Below are 20,868 nucleotides of genomic sequence, written 5' to 3'. Positions count from 1 at the left end.
ATAGGCTGTTCCCAGAGTGCTGTATCAAGGCACCTCAGTGGGAAGTCTGTGGGAAGGAAAAGTGTGGCAGGAAACGCTGCACAACCAGAAGAGGTGACCGCACCCTGAGAAAGATTGTGGAGAAGGGCCGATTCCGGACCTAGGGGGACCTGCAAAAACAGTGGACTGAGTCTGGAATAGAAACATCCAGAGCCACCGTGCACAGGCATGTGCTGGAAATGGGCTACAGGTGCTGCATTTTTCCAGGTCAAGCCACTTTTGAACCTGAAACAGCGGCAGAAGCGCCTGACCTGGGCTAGAGAAAAGCAGCACTGGACTGTTGCTCGGTCGTCCAAAGTACTTTTTTCTGATGAAAAAAAATTTTAACAAATTTTGCATGTCGTTCGGAAATCAAGGTGCTAGAGTTTAGAGGAAGACTGGGGAGAAGGAAATGACAAAATGCCTGAAGTCCAGTGTCAAGTACCCACAGTCAGTGATGGTCTGGGGTGCCATGTCAGCTGCTGGTGTTGGTCTACTGTGTTTTATCAAGGGCAGGGTCAATGCGAGCCATCAGGAGATTTTGGAGCACTTCATGCTTCCATCTGCTGAAAAGCTTCATGGAGATGAAGATTTCCTTTTTTTAGCACGACCTGGCACCTGCTCACAGTGCCAAAACCACTGTTTGCTGACCATGGCATTACTGTGCTCTATTGGCCTGACAACTCTCCTGACCTGAACCCCATAGAGAATCTGTGGGATATGGTGAAGGGGAAGTTTAGAGACATCAGACCCAACACTGTGGATGAGCTTAAGGCAGCTATCGAAGCATCCTGGGCCTCCATAACGCCTCAGCAGTGCCACAGGCTGATTGCCTCCATGCCACGCCGCATTGAAGCAGTCATTTCTGCAAAAGGATTCCCGACCAAGTATTGAGTCAAAGCTCATATAATTAATTGAAGGCTGACTTTATTTGTATTAAAAATACTGTCTTGGTCGGATGAAATATGCAAATTTTTTGAGATAGGGATTTTTGTTTTTTCTTGACTTTTTTTCCAAATTCACCAATATTAAAACAATAAAAGGCTTGAACTACTTCAGTTGTGTGTAATGAATCTAAAATATATCAAAGTCATATCAGTACATTACAGAAAACAATTGACTTTATCACAATATGCTAATTTTTTGAGAAGGACCAGGTATACAGATATCACGGACATGTAAGGTAAAGATGGTTTGTTCCGCAATTTTGGAATAAAGTGTTTTCATGCGCGCCCATCGGATTATTAATCGACATAAATCACCCCTATCTTTCAGAATAGAATCTTGATCGGTGTCAAGTTAAAAAATAGACCCTTAGGTAGACATTTGTAAAATTACCAAAAAATAAGGAGAGAGGACACTCAGTTTTCTTGGCCAAGGAAAGCAAGGAGGGACTAGACAATGAAATGCTAGATTACGCTGTTTAGTCACCAAAATTGATCTCAAACTAAACTCCTTGCTCTTTCTTTTATTAGGGGCTTGTCCTAACACAGAAAGGTGCCACCCTAAAGGGAGGGGGAAAGCAAGCTGGAGACACCCATGTGATTTTGATTGGCGAGCATGTAGGCGGAACTAACTAAATACACGTGTGTAAGCAAAGGCACTTAGATAAAGTGGTCAGAATGACCTAGACACTTCAGTTATGCAACGCTGCGGCCATGGAAGATGTCCTCGAATGGAAGATGTCCTCGAAAGTCTAGACGTAAGATGCTGAAGATGTCCCAGAAGGTCTAGTTACGCAATGTTGTGGCCATGAAGCAAGGCAGTTGTCACCCCGACCCTCTTTAACACTTTATAACACTTAAACATTATACTACAACCTAGTATAGCAAACAATAATCATTTACTTGTTATATCAATAAGAAAAAATATGGCAATATGTATTATGTATGTATTAGGTATCTATGAGCGCAAGCAAATATTCAATCAATCAAGCAAATATTCAATCAACCTTCGATAATTAACTCAACAATCGGAATGGGCTGGATCAGGTTAGAATTGGGGGTTTCCATGAAGCATTTTTATTCCGATCAGGCTTTTTAATCCAAATAAAATTATCCATGTAAACAGAGCCACTGTGAGCAAGTAAATTTTGATCGCAAATGGCCATGTCATAAAAATTAAAGATCGATTCTGAGATATATCGCGATATTACGTCACACAATTCTCATACCGATTCAAATTCCATCTTTATCGGTCCTTACACATCTTTTTGGTGGGAATAAACAATTCAGTGGCTGCACTTCTACTCCCGTCCAGTAGTTGGAAGCACGCAGCAACATTGCCTTGCAGTCTGATAAAGTAACAACAACATTAGACTAATTCATGTAGCCCTCTAGTGGTTGCTCGGCTTAGTCCTTTTATAGGTCTGAATATTTAACCGTCTTCAATAGTGCTGTCGAATTTATCTCGTTAATGGGCGGTGATTTTTTAAATTAATCATGTTAAAATATTTGATGCATTTAACGCATGCACGGAATAACCCGCTCATGCATTGCCTCAAACAGATTACAATGACGCTGTTTTTTGCACTTTGAGAGCTAAGAGGAAGAGAAAGGTGTCTTGTTTTATGCTTTTTCTTAACAAAGGTACACCACACGCGACGTGCTGGCACTTTGTTTCTTTATTAGCACATTCAGCTTCAACATTAACACAGCTTACGGCTCTCGGCAGGCCGTAACTCTAACTCACTCCTTCATCATGTGAGTAGACAACATTGGCGCCGCGTGCACTTCAGGGTGCCTCGGATAATTCTATATCAGAATATTACAAAAGACGAGTGGACACGGTTCATTGGATCGCGCTGTTTATTGGCATAAGCTTCGGCAACTCCTTCACAACAACAACAAAAAAATGTTCACAAAAAGAAAAGCGCTTCAATCTGTATTAATGAGGCCCTATTCTAACAGTTAAACAACAATGCAAAGAGAACTGGCATTCCCAATCAAAATAGCTATGCAAAATACACATAAACTTACTCAGACTTTGGTCAAACTATTCAAACATTTCGTTTAGCTCAACAAATACACTGGATGGCAATATTTAGTCACAATATACAAACTATCAGAGGTTTCATACGTTGTGAAGCCTGCACTCAATAACCGTGAAGTACAATGGATGCACCAGTAAACAGGCAACTACGGCGTCAGTCGAGGGACAAAACACTGTTTGGCTTGATTTCTAAGTAATTTAAAACTCGCCTTTGACACCTTGTGGTGTATTTCAATCACTATCTTACATAGTTAAAGACAGTGGTTTTTTTTAGGGGTGCACGATATCCATTTTTTGAAACCGATATCGATAACTTCCTGCTCCTCAAGGCCGATATTGATACGATAACCGATAATATATAATTTTTGAATGTATATTCACCTGAGTTTCGGAACACATGTAGATCAAAAATACTTGAGGTTGATTCAGCATAGATTTGCCTTTGACTGAACCAGAATTTTCATGATGACATGAACATTATTATAATGAACAAAACAAAGACAAGAACAGTTTTGACTTCAAATAAAGTGCCAATATTAATTTTTTCAAATAAATATAATTTGAGTCAATCACAATCAGTCAATGTCATTGACGATGTGTCACCCTGAACAATGATCACTGATCTAAAACAAACATAAATCCAACAGGTATTGTGCTTTGTTAGCAGATAAAACATTTGGTGCAACGGGAAAGGATATTTTTTGTCGTCTTGGGCCATGAAACAACTTTCTTAACCTGGCAATTATAGAACAGCAAGCCTATCAATACCCAAAAGGCCTATCAAGAACTTGTAAACATAATACTGTAAAATGCAAACATTTGCTAATTGCCATAATAAGGTTTATAACTAAGTGAAGGAAAAATTCGGCCTCTAGAACAGTAACAAAACTTTACATATTGTCAAAACAGGAGTGGAAACAAACGCACACATTCCAATTCGACACCGTGCCAAAAATATGTTAATAGGCCCGATAACATATTGTTATCGGATTTATTAGGATGACGTCATAATTCCTATTATCGGACCGATAATTATGGAACCGATAATTATCGTGCACCTCTAGTTTTTTTTTTAATAATATGACGTCACCGCTTGGTGACGTCAACAATGGCTCGCCATTATTACATAAACCTACTAATTTATTTTTTGATTGAAGATTTAACAAATTTCATTAAAACTAAATTTTATTAATAATTTTATCAAACAAAAACAATAAGAGGGGCTTTGATATAAAATTACTATAACTTGTACTAACATTTATCTTATAAGAACTACAAGTCTTTCTATCCGTGGATCCCTTTAACAGAAAGAATGTTAATAAAAATCAAACAGATTAAAATGACAGCACAGGGTTATGTGCACTTGTTACATGTGGTTTTTGGAGTTTTGTCACCCTCTGCTGGCGCTTGGATGCGACTGATTTTATGGGTTCAGCACCATGAGAATTGTGTAATTATTGACATCAACAATGGTGAGCTACTAGTTTATTTTTTTGATTGAAAATTTTACAAATTTTATTAAAACGAAAACATTAAGAGGGGTTTTAATATAAAATTTCTATAACTTGTACTAACATTTATCTTTTAAGAACTACAAGTCTTTCGATCCATGGATTGCTTTAACAGAATGTTAATGTTAATGCCATCTTGTGGATTTATTGTTATAATAAACAAATACAGTACTTATGTACAGTATGTTGAATGTATATATCCGTCTTGTGTCTTATCTTTCCATTCCAACAATAATTTACAGAAAAAATATGGCATATTTTAGAGATGGTTTGAATTGCGATTAATTACAATTAATTAATTTTTAAGCTGTGATTAACTCAATTAAAAATTTTAATCGTTTGACACCCCTAATCTTCAAGTGTAGTATCTGGATTCATCGGATTGAATCAAATCGTGACCTATGAAACGTGATACGAATCATATTGCCAGATATGAGGCAATACACACCCCTATAGAGTGATATATCGGTCAGCCGATATATCGCTCGATAGCGGTGATGTATGGACTTCTTTTAAGATCGGACATCGACCGATATATAGCCGATATAATAGGATAACTGTTATGTTCTCTGTTCGCGTGACGACCTTTCTTATAAAAGTTGACCATTATTGGGAATATAGGAGACTTAATTTGAAACATTATGGAATATGATCGTTCCTACTTTGTACATACATGGAGGCGCAGAGTTTACCTGATTTTTTTGAGCATTGAGTTAGACACACACAGATACTCACTTTCTCCTCTGTTTGGCCAAGTCACAGTAAGACAGTACTAGACTTGTCGCTTCATTTGGAACGTTAACACCTGGTCCACAACCAGTGCGGTGCAGTCACCCTTCACTGTGTTCATTAGCCGCTACACAACTCTGTAGAGTCGTTTTACTCGTGAAAATAGGTAAACATTCACTGGCGTCCGTCGAGTCTCCGGGGAGAGTCCATCAAGGTCCGGAGCTCGTTCGCTCCACTCGACCAGTGTTTGGATAAATAGTGGCCCGTTCTCTCTGGAGAAGTCAAAGTTCGTTTTGGTTTCTGCTATTTCTGTTTCTAATGGTACATAACATGTCCATCTTTGCAGGGGACAGAGGGTCTTTCAGATTTCCGTGAAGATCAGGAATGGTTGGACTATCTAAACCAGATCCTACAACAGAAGGTAAGGGTTGTCTCTTTGCAAATGTTTATTCAGTTTCAATTTGTGATCCATCTAATCTGCAGCAGTAGTTCTGATGTTCCTTTATTCATTTTCAAGAGTATTTTAAAAAATTACATGGGTATTTCAGAGAATTTAACTGAATGTCTGCCATTGACAGAACGAGACGTACAATTGCTGCCAGCACTCCCAGTCAAAATGAGTTAATGAAATAATTTGAAAAATATAAATAAATAAATAAATATATAAAGTACTCCGAGAACACAGATTTTTGCTGAGGTAGCCAAATTGAAAGCCCTGAAAAATATGCATCCATTTACAGTGCCCTCCATAATTATTGGATTTATAATAATTATGTGTTTTTTAGCTTCTAATATTTTTTTTTCTAAATAATATGGGACCTTAATGGAAAAAAAGAGAAAAATCCTAACTTTAATACAAGTGCATTTATTCAGTGGGGGGGAGGGGGGGGAATCCCACATAAAGAAATAATTATTAGACATCAAATAATGTGTGTCACAATTATTAGCACCCCTGGTGTTAATACTTTGTACAACACCCTTTTGCCAACAAAACAGCACCTAATCTTTTCCTAATCAAGATGGGAAAAGACAAAAAGAGGGATCTTCAGCCATTCCTCTTCGCAGAATCTCTCGAAATCATCCAGAGACCTGGGTCCTCTCCTCTGTACTCTCCTTTTCAGCTCACCCCACAGGTTTTCAATGGGGTTGAGGTCTGGGGACTGAGATGGCCATGGGAGGAGCTTGATTTTGTGTCTGGTGAACTATTTCTGTGTAGATTTGGCCATATGTTTAGGGTCATTGTCTTGCTGAAAGACCCAGTGACGACCCATCTTCAGCTTTCGGGCAGAGGGCAACAGATTTTGATTTAAAATGTCCTGGTATTTCAAAGCATTCATGATGCCATGCACCCTAACAAGGTTCCCAGGGCCTTTGGAAGCAAAACAGCCCCACAGCATCACTGACCCACCCCCATACTTCACAGTGGGTATGAGGTGCTTTTCAGCATGCGCATCTTTCGTGGCACGCCAGACCCACTTAGAGTGTTTATTGCCAGAAAGCTCAATCTTGGTCTCATCTGACCAAAGCACACGGTCCCAGTTGAAGCCTGGGACCGTGTGCTTTGGTCAGATGAGACCAAGATTGAGCTTTTTGGAACCAAACACTCTAAGTGGGTCTGGCGTGCCACGAAAGATGCACATGCTGAAAAGCACCTCATACCCATTTTTGTTTTAGCTAATGTTTTTTACTGTATTCGTAATTTAGTTTATACGTATATTTAGTAGGGCTGTCAAACGATTAACATTTTTAATCGAGTTAATTACATCTTTAAAATTAATTCATCGTAATTAATCGCAATTCAAACCATCTATAAAATATGCCATATTTTTCTGTAAATTATTGTTGGAATGGAAAGATAAGTCACAAGATGGAGATATACATTCAACATACGGTACATAATAATAATAATAATAATAATACATTTTATTTATAACGCCCTTTACATTTGAAAACAAATCTCAAAGTGCACATCGCCAGAAAGAAATAAAATAAATAAAAAGACTAAGAATAAAAGAGTAAAAGCAAAACGGGCAGAAGCACAGATAAAATCAGATACCAATCAGATAAAAATAAGATAGTCAAATAAAATTAGCTAGAATAAGCTTTTTTAAAAAGGTGAGTTTTTAGTCCTTTTTTAAATGCATCCACCGTCTGCGGGGCTCTGAGGTGGTCTGGGAGGGCCTTCCACAGACGGGGAGCAGCAGCTGCAAAGGCCCTGTCGCCCATAGTCTTGAGCCGAGTCCTGGGCGGGAGTAGACGGTGCTGTTGGCCTGACCTGGTTCTGGCTGAAGTATGCGATGTGAGGAGTTCGGTGAGGTAGGTGGGGGCTACACCGTGTAGACAGTGATGGGTGTGAAGGAGGATTTTGAATTCAATACGGAGGTGAACAGGGAGCCAGTGTAGGGTGTGAAGGATGGGGGACAGACATAAGCACTGTATTTGTTTATTATAGCAATAGATCAACAAGATGGCATTAACGTTATTAACATTGCGTTAAAGCGATCCATGGATCGAAAGACTTGTAGTTCTTAAAAGATAAATGTTAGTACAAGTTATAGAAATTTTATATTAAAACCCCTCTTAATGTTTTTGTTTTAATAGCATTTTTTAAATAAAAAAATAAACTAGTAGCCCGCCATTGTTGATGTCAATAATTACACAATGCTCGTGGGTGCTTAAGCCCATAAAATCAGTCGCACCCAAGCGCCAGCAGAGGACGAAAAAACTCCAAAAAACACAAGTAACAAGTTGGCATTGCACTGTGCTGTCATTTTAATCTGTTTGAGCGGGGCATGTGCGTTAATTGCGTCAAATATTTTAACGTGATTTTAAAAATTAATTACCGCCCGTTAACGCGATATTTTTGACAGCCCTAATATTTAGCCATTTTTTGTGGGAATATGTGTTTTAACCATTTGTGAAGAGCATTGTTAAAGAAAAATAAAAATTTGTGAAGAGCATTGTTAAAGAAAAATAAAAATAAAAAAAAAACTAGGGCTGTCAAAATTATCACGTTAACGGGCGGTAATTATTTTTTTTAATTCATCACGTTAAAATATTTGACGCAATTAACGCACATGCCCCGCTCAGATTAAAATGACAGCAGTGTAATGTCCGCTTGTTACTTGTTACCTGTTTTTTGTTGTTTGCCGCCCTCTGCCGGCGCTTGGGTGCGACTGATTTTATAGACCCTACCCACGTTACGTCACAACTCCGCTCTCCTGAATGGTACCGCCCAATTGTCCGTCAAAACATAGTGTTAACCTGTTACGGCTACGTACATTCCTCCTATTTACGGCGTGTTTTTCTGCTCCTTAACATTAATAATCAAAATGGTGAAGGCGTGTGTGGCTGTTGGTTGCACTAACAGAGAAGATGGAAGGAGAGACTTGAAGTTTTACCGTATTCCGAGGGATCCAAAGAGGAGAGAGAAATGGACGGCTGCAATTCGACGTGAAAACTGAGCACCAAAAAATCACCACAGACTATGTAGTAGTCATTTTATATCCGGTAAGATGCATTTAAGATATACTTAGAGGGTTTTGGGCTGACAAATAACCACAATTAAGATCATTGCTAGGCTAATCGCCGACAACATACACGTATGTATGTAGTGAGAGTGCTATCGCTAAACCATATAAACATTAAAAGCCTTAACTCCATTGACAAACGACATGAAATACATTAGACTTGACAGTGGATGTTAGCAATAACAAAAGATTTTGAATTGAAAATTTCGTAACTCACCTTTCCAAGCACAAGATACATTCCTGCCGAATTTTCGTGGACGAGGACCTGTTTCACCCAACCAGCAACGAAGTATTTATAAGCCTCCAAGCTCTTGAAGTTTTTCAAATTTTCGTGAGAATAGGCTGATTTTGTGTGGACAAGATAATATCAGCGTAGCAGATGTCAGGCAGACAGGGCGAAGACAGTGGGTCCAAAAACATCGATTTGGGCATCAAATATGGATCTGGCGACTGTATAGAACGAAGCTTTTCCACATAACGCCTTTTATGCAACACATCCAGTGAGTTTACGGCATCAGAAAGCACCGGGTCTTCCATGAAATGCATTTTAAATGCCTCGATCAATTGAAACCAATGCTAATACAGAGACAAAATGACGGACAAGTGGGCGGAACCATACAGCGAGCACGTGGTTTTGTGACGTCGGTGGGTAGGGTCTATAGGCTTCAGCACCCATGAGCATTGTGTAGGTAATTATTGACATCAACAATGGTGTGCTACTAGTTTATTTTTTGATTGAAATTTTTAAAAATTTTATTAAAACGAAAAACATAAGAGGGGTTTTAATATAAAATTTCTAAAACTTGTACTAACATTTAAGATCTACAAGTCTTTCTATCCATGGATCGCTTTAACAGAATGTTAATAATGTTAATGCTATCTTGTTGATTTATTGTTATAATAAACAAATACAGCCGCTATGTACCGTATGTTGAATGTATATATCCATCTTGTGTCTTATCTTTCCATTCCAACAATAATTTTTACAGAAAAATATGGCATATTTTAGAGATGGTTTGAATTGTGATTAATTACGATTAATTAATTTTTAAGCTGTAATTAACTCGATTAAAAATTTTAATCGTTTGACAGCCCTAAAACATTTATAGCATTTAAGCTAGCAGACTTTTGCTATATAAGTTAACCAATTGTTCTTTTGTTGTACTTAGATCCTTATTTATTTTATTTTATTTATTTTTTTTATACGGTTTGAAGCTCAGCTCAGGTATTTAAATGTTTTATGTTCATTATCCGATTACTCGATTATTCGAACTAACTTGTTCATAAATGAATCGACTACAAATATAATCGATAGCTGCAGCCCCACTACTGTTACACCCCTCATGATTCACATGAGATTATGAGTAAAAAACACGTCTGGTCCGAACGTAACTTTCCAGCAGTTTACTTTTATCTAAGTACAAAAACGGCAAATGGTTGATGTTTTCAGCAAATTGTTGCAGAATAAGAAACAACAGCAAACATTATGTGGCCCGTCTACTTGTTTAGGCTCGCATCACTAGTACCGACACATGGCTAAGAACTACGGTGGCCCCGCGGGGTCAAAAATGCTCAATATTGGCATTGTGAATACGGGTGTAATAGTTTCTCCGCCCCGGGGGCTTGCGGCAACCCACGCCAGGCCTGACTGCGAGGGCTTACAGCGCCACTTCTTGCTTTGGCATGCATTTGACTCTTGCGCCTTTTCACGAAATGAAAACAAAAAACAAAAAAAACAAGACAAAATAATTTAACAATAACCGTGTTCTTGTGCGGACGAGGGCCTGAGAGGCATCGCTGTATCTTCTGCGGAAAAGGAAAAAAAAAAACAAAAGCAACTCCGGCCACTCATCTGCAGGAGCTTTACTGGAGCGCTGTCAACGTCTGCTCGCTGTGATATGTGTGTGATTGAGTGTGTATTCGTGTGTACGTGCGCGTCTCTTCTGTGTTCTTGTCAGCGGCTGCCGCAGGCACTCATGCGTCGCCTCCGCACCACGACACACACCAGGCACTGTTCTCTTGTTCCCCAGATCTTCCTCTGACCTTTCCACCTTCCTCTCCCCCTCCCACACTCACACACACACTTGAATCCATGTTTTTCCCTTCTAGCTGGACAGCTTTCAGTCCCTCTTCTCTGTCTATCTCTGCCATCCTGGCCTGTCCCACATTTCTCTCTCTCTCTCTTTGGCTCAGACCCCGAGGCAGCTTGTTAGTGGGGAACTAAATATTGATTTGGCGGGCCTGTCGATGCCGGGAGAATGAGCTAGTGTTCACTAGAGACCTCGGCACCGGCAGCCTGCTATCGACGTTTTCCGTGGGCAGAACAGGGGTGAAAAGGGGGGGCCGCGGCGAGGAGAGGGGGGGTGAGGAAGAGAAGAGCCGAGTATGACAAGTCTGAGACTTGCCCCCGGGTCCCTACGGGGACCGCTGGGACCCGTGCAGTCACGCCGCCCTCCCTCCCCACTCCAGCAGACTTTTTCCATCTGCTTTCAAGTCCATCTTGTTCATTTTTTCTTGATCTGTTTGGAGAGTTTTCTTCACCATCTCTGAAAAAGACAGCTAATTCAGATTGGGATCTCTCTGAGTGCGTGGACTGAAACAGCATACGACAGGAGGAAAAAAAGTCTTTAATAGCATTATTATGTGAATTAGAATCATATTTTGAGACGATTCGACTATATACAACAATTTAGCAAAGCGCAGATGACGAGAAATTAGTCTTTTAATCTGACGGTTAGCCACGCCTACCATTATAGGGCTCTGGCGTCCCCAACAGGTGGATGACGTCAGCGGGAGACTGGGCTCATCGGTTTTACTATACAGGCCATTGAGGGGGAATTATTCAGAACGAGGAAAACACGACGAAGAGAGCCGCAAAATGTCATTGTTTCAGTCTCTCTACTCCAATATTTTTACAGGATATTCTTTTTATCCAAGTATTTTTTTCCCCAATAGCTAAATAAATGGCTTGAGAAGGACCAGTCAGCCCGTCGAGGGGGAACTATTCACAACGAGGAAAACGCGACGAAGAGAGCTGCAAAATGTCATTTTTTTCTCTCTTTACCTCAGTATTTTTACAGGATATTCTTTTTATCCAAGTATTTTCCCCAACTGCTAAATAAATGGCATAGCCATGACAAATAACAGTGTTGTGCTAAATGGAATATGAAATAATAAAAATGTACTTATTCAAGACGACATGGCAAAATTACTCCATAATAGTCAAAACTGTCGACTTCACCTTTACTGTCGCACCTCCCGAACGATATTTTATGACACCTAAATCGGACATATGTCATTTCCCTTCCCCGGCTTCAGAGAATGTAAACAAAGCAAGAGGCGTGACAGCTAGCCGACATGCTAACCCGAACCGAGCGATGTTTCAAAGCCTTCGAAGTGGAAAATCACACATGACTAGCTCGGATTATTTGACATGACGACTGGGTTGTCGATTGTCTTCGCGGGTCGCCAAACCGCCCGGGACCGCTGGGACCCGTGCAGTCACGCCGCCCTCCCTCCCCACTCCAGCAGACTTTTTCCATCTGCTTTCAAGTCCATCTTGTTCATTTTTTCTTGATCTGTTTGGAGAGTTTTCTTCACCATCTCTGAAAAAGAGAGCTAATTCAGACTGGGATCTCTCTGAGTGGGTGGACTGAAAGAGCATACAACAGGAGAAAAAAAGTCTTAAATAGCATTATTATGTGAATTAGAATCATATTTTGAGACGATTCGACTATATACAACAATTTAGCAAAGCGCAGATGATGAGAAATTAAGTCTTTTAATCTGCCGGTCAGCCACGCCTACCATTATAGGGCTCAAGCGTCCCCAACAGGTGGATGACGTCAGCGGGAGACTGGGCTCATCGGTTTTACTATGCAGCCCAATGAGGGGGAATTATTCAGAACGAGGAAAACGCGACGAAGAGACCCGCAAAATGTCATTGTTTCAGTCTCTCTACTCCAATATTTTTACAGGATATTCTTTTTATCCAAGTATTTTTCCCCAATAGCTAAATAAATGGCTTGAGAAGGACCAGTCAGCCCGTCGAGGGGAAACTATTCACAATGAGGAAAACGGGAAGAAGAGAGCTGCAAAATGTCATTGTTTCAGTCTCTCTACTCCAATATTTTTACAGGATATTCTTTTTATCCAAGTATTTTCCCCAACTGCTAAATAAATGGCATAGCCATGACAAATAACAGTGTTGTGCTAAATGGAATATGAAATAATAAAAATGCACTTATTCAGAACGACATGGCAAAATTACTCTATAATAGTCAAAACTATCGACTTCACCTTTACTGTCGCACCTTCTGAATGATATTTTATGACACCTAAATCGGACATATGTCATTTCCCTTCCCCGGCTTCGGAGAATGTAGACAAACCAAGAGGCGTGACAGCGAGCCGACATGCTAACCCGAACCGAGTGATGTTTCAAAGTCTTCGAAGCTGAAAATCACACATAACTAGCCCGGATTATTTGACATGACGACTGGGTTGTCGATTGTCTTCGCGGATCGGCAAACCGCCCGGCGGAGCGCAATTTACAGCTCGTTCCGCGGAGGAGGGCGGCTGCAGTTGTCGTGTTGCTAACGTGCAGCTAATGTGCACTGGAGAGCTTTTACATGCCTATCAATGATCAAATATAAATAGTCCTTTATTTAAAGAAACTTTGTAGTGTTTACTCTGTAATCGCTGTATTAATATTTGACCTAATACAAAACAAGATGTTTACGCACTTCGTTGTAAGTCCAATGGTCCCACAGTAGTAGGGCTTGACCAATATCCTTGGTGAATGGGAACCTTTTGAAACTCCAAAAAGGCGCACACGCCTCTCCCTCATAAAGCAAGATTTTTCTGCAGCCGTTTGGCTGGTGTGATGCGAAAAATAAACGTATTAATCCGCAAAATCAGCTGAATCCTTAGTCCTCATACACAAAAGTACCGCTGTTTAGTGAAGAGGAGTCCTTCTCCCGTACATGTCACAGCGCCCTCCTCCTCAATGCAAGACCGACGCCCGAAGTCACTGATTTTCATGGCGCGGGATTCAAAAAACGAAATAAATATAGTGATCGCTTCCGCACACATCCAAGCAGTCCATATCATTCAGAAGCATAAAATACCGCGTGTATTATGAACAGTGTTGTTAATAACGGCGTTAGAATATAACGGCGTTACTAACGGCGTTATTTTTTTCAGTAATGAGTAATCTAATTATTTACTTTTCTCATCTTGGCAACGCCTTTACCGTTACTGAGGCGGGAAAGGTGTGCGTTACTAATTTGGTTGAATAAAAAAGGTCTGAGAGAGACGGACTCACGGATACGAGAGAGCAGAGCAGGAGTGGGGAAGACGACGTTGCAAACGCGATGCTAGGTGGCTCCAATAAACCTAACTGTAGCCGTCGCCGATAGCCTATAAACTACGCCCACATGATACGGTAGATATCACATATTATAGAACTAGATGCAAATGACAGACACGGCTGCATTGGCAACATGTTTTAAGGACTACATGCGTTAGTGAACAGCCGCCATCTTAAAGCAGTAGACCTCGCAGAAAGGCTCTGATGTAGAGATCCTTCCTAGCGAACCTAAGTAACTTTTTTTTTTAATTTTATTTTTAATATGCTCCTAAATCGGTAAAGTCTTGACTTAAATCTATCTTTAAATGATGAAACAGTTTTAAAACTTACACATGTTGATTGTTGTAAGTAGACAGAAGGGAACTAATGCAATAACGGGAGCAATTTTAACAACTTTAACAGTTGATTCACAACTTTAAATGACTTCCACACATAGCAAAGGTTACTATCTAGTTATCGCAATACCCTTGTGTCTAGTTAAGTGGAGGGTAAAGAAGTGGGCTAGGGCCAATTGTCCCCAAAACCCTTTAAAATTCACATTGTGTGACCTTTTTTTTTTTTTTTTTGAGGGAAAAAAAAAACATAAAAATTATCACTAGTTACTTTGCCAAGTAACTAATTACTCTTACATTCAGGTAACTGAGTTACTAATGCAATTACTTTTTTGGAGAAGTAATTTGTAACTGTAATTAATTACTTTTTTAAAGTAAAATTAACAACACTGATTATGAAATAAACATGCTTTTTCGTGTCACGTGCACGTGAAGGCTGGTTTTTGCTTCTGCGGCGGACCTACGCCATTAAGGCAGGCCCGATTTACGACCCTCCGCCGTAGCCTGACGTGCACCTCCGCAAAATCTTGACCACGCGTCACGTCAACGCGTGGTGACTTGACACAAACGGACTGTAATTGGTCCGCTCGGACTGTTGTTTCCGGTTCAGCGCGAAATCACCGCCATTGACAAACTTTCTTGCGCCATCGACTTCATAATGTATTGGCGGGGCCTATCTCGGGCAAAGCTGTCCGAGTGGAAACACAGAATTTTTTACGTTGAAAGTTCTTGTGAATAAATGCATAAATCCCTGAATTCTTGAGACACAGTGGGGCAAATAAGTATTTAGTCAACCACCAATTGTGCAAGTTCTCCTACTTGAAAAGATAAGAGAGGCCTGTAATTGTCAACATGGGTAAACCTCAACCATGAGAGACAGAATGTGGGGAGAAAAAAAAACTGAAAATGACATTGTTTGATCTTTAAAGAATATATTTCCAAATTAGAGTGGAAAATAAGTATTTGGTCACCTACAAACAAGCAAGATTTCTGGCTATAAAAGAGGTCTAACTTCTTCTAACGGAGTCTAACGAGGCTCCACTCGTTACCTGTATTAATGGCACCTGTTTTAACTCAATATCGGTATAAAAGACACCTGTCCACAAGCTCAGTCAGTCACACTCCAAACTCCACTATGGCCAAGACCAAAGAGCTGTCGAAGGACACCAGAGACAAAATTGTAGACCTGCACCAGGCTGGAAGACTGAATCTGCAATAGGTAAACCGCTTGCTGTAAAGAAATCAACTGTGGGAGGAATTAGAAAATGGAGGACATACAAGACCACTGATAATCTCCCTTGATCTGGGGCTGCATGCAAGATCTCACCCCGTGGCATCAAAATGATAAAAGAAAGGAGAGCAAAAATCCCAGAACCACACAGGGGGACCTACTGAATGACCTATAGAGAGCAGGGACCACAGTCACAAAGGCTACTATCAGTAACACAATGCGCCGCCAGGGACTCAAATCCTGCACTGCCAGACCTGTTCAATAAAGCAATTTGATTAAACTACCGTATTGGCCCGAATATAAGACGGTGTTTTTTGCATTGAAATAAGATTGAAAAAGAGGGGGTCGTCTTATATTCACGCTCTAGACATTATACCCATTCACGACGCTAGATGGCGCCAGATATCATTGAAGGGATGTTCTTTCATAACAGATCTCAGCTACTCTCAAGTTTAACCAGTTTGTATTATTTCATTGCAATGTTTTTCCTTATTCAGATTTGTTTCAAGACTACTGTTACAGTTAGACTTTACTTTGATGGTTAATGCTAGGGATGTCCCGATCCAGGTTTTTGCACTTCCGATCCGATACCGATATTGTTTTGCCCTTCCGATCCGATACCGATACTGGCCGATACCGATACCGACCTATCTGAGCATGTGTTAAAGTTTAAAGTTATTTAGCCTCCTTACTTAGTTGTCAGACTCATGTTGATAAAGGTTTTAGTACTCTTGATAACAACTAGCCAGCTGAATTAGGTGAGTTTGAATAAAACACAACGGTTGGTAACAAGAAACTGACCTGTTTATTCAGTGACACACAAAACATTATAAATAACAAACAGAAATGGCATAGTTAGTCAGTAAAACGTGCAAATAATTTTGTAAACTGTCTTAAAAAAGCAAAACACATCAACAACCTCAGTGGAAAATCCCACAAATCCCCCAAGCTATTAGATGCTTTTAATGTTTCGTGCATTAGTTACAAAAATTGTATAAAAAGCCTCTCAGGTTTAAAAAAACGACTATTTCAGTATCAAGTTAACATTTTAAAACAGTAAATAAAATACTCAAGTCCCCATTCTGTATCAGCAGCTTTAAACTACATTCAATTCATTTAATTTTGCAAATCAACTGTTAAAGTTGTTAAAATTGCTGCCGTTATTCCATAATTTCCCTTCTGTCTACTTTCGACATGTGAAAGTTTTAAAACTGTTTTGAAGATAGATTCAAGTCAAGATTCTGCCGATTGAAGAGTATTTTAGATGAAAAGTTAATTAGCTTCGCTTGGAAGGTTCACAACAGCCTACTAGGGAAGTCTTCTGCTTTAAGATGGGGGCGGTTTACTAACGCATCTGGTTTTCAATACTTCAATGTTGCTAACGCAGTCAAGTCTGTCGTGTAGCATCTGGTTCTATATACATATGATATCTATTATCTCCAGTAAAACGACGTTGACGTAGTTTGTAGCGGCTGTCAGCATCAGTCAGGTATTCTTGTGTTTTTTATCCAGCGGCATGAGTTGAGCTAAAGCAGTGAGTTGAGCATTGGCATTACCCGGGCCTAAGACAAGTTATGTTTACTTTCGGGACGCAATGCGGTCAGTTTCTCATTGCGTCCCGAAGACTGCGCCGTGTATTAGTTCCGCTTTACTTGACATATTTCAGTAATCGGAATTTGGATGTTTGTGAATCGTTCTCGAATCTTCCACGGCCGAATCGCGTATTGGATGGTGCGTCTTTACTCACGTGAGATAATGGCTCGTCATCCAGAATGAATTCTTCGGCAATGACTCTTGTTATTCCCTGGGCTTTGGGACTGTCGAGTGCCAGTTTGTCACGCATAGCAAAAGTTTCTGCCAGTGTTATTTGCGTAGGACCTTTCTTTTTGTCTTCGGTTTTCTTAACATACTCCTCATATTGTTTGTGGTGGTATTTCGCTAAATGCTTGATTAGGTTGGTTGTATTAAAACTTCTTACAGCTTTACCACTACGCTTGACTTTATTGTGGCATATGTTGCTCTCTGCCTCTTCGTCTTTGTCGTCCTTTAAGGTGAAATGATCCCACACAGCTGACATTTTTACCGATAAAGGCTCTCGGTAAATTGGGAGACGGTAATGTAAATGTAGTGTGTTGAAGGTGTGCCGTAAAATGCGCACCGATTTTAGGGAAACTGAAGCAAAAACTGGAATGGATTATGTAAATCGGTGCGCTGGAAAACCCGGGTTAAACTTTTTAAAAAAAAACTGGATTGGAAGTCTGGATCGGAATTTTTCCTGTGTTCCGATCCGATACCGATGCACATTTTTTTGCCCATATCGGCGTCCGATCCGATCCAAATATCGGATCGGGACATCTCTAGTTAATGCAATTTTGTTATTTTATCACAATAGATTGCTTTATTTACATTTCAAAAACCAGAAGCCATTCATTTACGAATGTGATTGCACTTTAGTTTACATATTTAAATGTTCAGATATTAAGATTTGAATGAGGCAAAATAACATGCTTTTTCCCTCAGCTATATTGTTATAATCATTTGTTTCAGAAATACTGTAATTATTTTCTGCATAAAAATTAATTTGGTGTTCAAAAAGTCTTTTTTTTAAACTTGAGTCTTGAAAAAGAGGGGGTCGTCTTCTAATCAGGGCCGTCTTATATTCGGCCCAATATGGTATTTAGCGGCTGTTTTTCAAACTCAATGCATATTGTATCAGGATATACAGCCAAATGATATTTTGTCCCAAATCTACAGTATAAGAGAGCTCATATTTGGCTTCATAATCAATCCTACTTCCTACCCCTTGTATGAGAAGAGCAGACAGCGGTAAGGACCTTCTTGTAAAACACCAGTCAAGGAAAAAAAACAAGTGAGCTCCCACCCGTGTCTTCTTCTCCTCCCTGTCATTGCTTATGAAAAGCTCAGCGAGCAGAACATCTGTGAAGTCAACTCTCCCCGCCTGTCACCCTCCCTGTGACACTAATAGTCACCCTGCCCTAATGGTGATATCATTCCTTTCTCCGTTGCGCTTTCTAAAATAAGAAGACACCGAGGAAGCGCGCGATAGACGGATGAGGAGGAGAAGACGAGTGTCCTTAACTGGCTGGGCTGTCACCGAGTCGAGATGAGGATGTGTCGGTCGGCGCAGCTTCCTCTTGTCACTGACAGAGTCTAATAGAGCTGCCAGTGGGACAGCGCTTTATTATCTCAGTGGCCCTGTCAATAGTCCGCGCATCAGTCACTCAGTCGGTGTGTATGTGTTAGTGCGCCAGTGAGGGCCATTGTTCTTCGTGGCTGTCATGTTCAGCCACATGTCAACATAACAAGAGGAGCAAACGGCCAGCGGTGTCTTCAGAATAGCATCAGAGACAGGCTGCTTAAATTTATCATGTTTAGTGAAGCATTTTTTTTAACCGTATTGTATTAATTTAGATTCAGATACAGTTTGAATTTGCTTATACGTCAAATTTATTTTCCTTATGAATCATTCAATGAGATTGAATCATATGTAAATAAGATTGATTTTGGTTTGTCACAAAGATGATTATTAGCTTTCAGCAAGGGCTATAGAAATCAAAAATATTGAATTTTATGTTATTGCCTATTTTGGAAAAAAAAAAATTTAGGAAAAAATGATGAGAAATAAGAGTTTACTGTTTTCTTTCCTGTTTTTCTATTTAGGAAATGCATTTTGTAATAATTTAAAATAGGGCTGTCAAAATTAACGCGTTAACGCGCGGTAATTAATTTTTTAAATTAATCACGTTAAAATATTTGACGCAATTAACGCACATGTCCCTCTCAGACAGTATTCTGCCTTTTGGTAAGTTTTACAGCAAGGCGTTTTGTGCTGTCTAAAAGCGAACTCTTGTGGTCGCTTTGCGACATGGTTTGTTTTTTTCTTGCCAGTTCAATATGGCTGCACGACGTCTCTGTTGTGCTTGTATGATCCTTGGAAAAGATTTGTCCGTAAGTATGGTTGTTGTAAAGAATGTACATATTATGTTAATAAGCGAAATGTTATATTTTTTGTATGAGACGCTTTTTGTTTATGTTTAGTCAACCTGTATAGCGTGCTAAGCTAACAGTGTTGCTAATGCAATGCTTGTTTACTTTTTTTTGTAGTTTTACGTAAACGGTCTAAAGAGGACAATGGTTTGAGGCCATTTTATTAATAAATCAGATGAAAAAGGAAGAAGTCTGATTATTAAGGCGTCGTTCACTAGCTGTCTTGGTTTGGAAAAAGTAGACGCTTTGGAGTGAGGACAGCATAGACAGAGTTAAATGACAGTAGAGTGAAATGCCCACTACAGTCCTTATGTACCGTATGTTGAATGTATATATCCTTCTTGTGTCTTATCTTTCCATTCCAACAATTTATTTTACAGAATATATATAAATATTTCACAGAAAAATATGGCATATTTTATAGATGGTTTGAATTGCGATTAATTACGATTAAATAATTTTTAAGCTGTAATGAACTCGATTAAAAATTTTAATCGTTTGACAGCCCTAATTTAAACATTAAAAAATGTGTTTACTTTTAGTGCTACAACGATTCTTCGAATAACTCGAGATCCTAAAAGACTGCTTGGTGAAATATCAGAAGACTGTGAAAGCTGAGAAGCACAAGTACCTATCGGAAATTATTGCTAGTAGTAATAATCCCCGTGCTCTCTTCAAAACTATAAATTCTGTCCTCGATGCTCCAATTTCCCTAGATCCTGATGCATCAAATGAAAAATGTGACCGCTTTCTTCAATTCTTTATTGACAGAGTTGCTACAACTAGAGCCTCTATTTCACCATTTTGCAATGATCCCTCCGTTCCCATGCGCTGTTCATCTGTTTTCGCCCAGTTTGAGCAAGTTTCTTCTTCTTTTGTCGAAAACATTGTTAGTAATATAAAGCCCTCCGGTTCCCCCTCCGATGTAATTCCCCCTCGCTTATTTAAAGAGGTTTTTGACATCATTGCTCCACACGTCTTAAAAATTATTAACTGTAGTCTCCTTACTGGCACATTGCCATGTGACTTTAAGCATGCAGTAGTAGAACCTTTGTTGAAGAAGAGAGGCCTAGACTCCACCCTCTGTTCAAATTTTAGGCCCATTTCTCATCTTCCATACATCTCTAAAATACTAGAAAAGGTTATC

At 39.7% G+C, this 20,868-nt stretch overlaps 1 protein-coding gene across 1 annotated transcript in view; it reads left to right on the top strand.

Moving 5' to 3' along the window:
• cntln (centlein, centrosomal protein) overlaps positions 1–20,868 on the top strand; it is a 336,531-nt gene that overhangs the window by 292,291 nt on the left and 23,372 nt on the right. Inside the window, 1 exon segment of the mRNA XM_057843797.1 lies at positions 5,596–5,670. Coding sequence (XP_057699780.1) covers positions 5,596–5,670 — 75 coding nt within the window.

This window comes from Corythoichthys intestinalis, chromosome 8 (assembly GCF_030265065.1).
Source record: "Corythoichthys intestinalis isolate RoL2023-P3 chromosome 8, ASM3026506v1, whole genome shotgun sequence".
NCBI lineage: Eukaryota > Metazoa > Chordata > Actinopteri > Syngnathiformes > Syngnathidae > Corythoichthys > Corythoichthys intestinalis.
The sequence above is the reverse complement of the archived record's forward strand: the minus strand, read 5'-3'. Positions and strand labels throughout refer to the sequence as shown.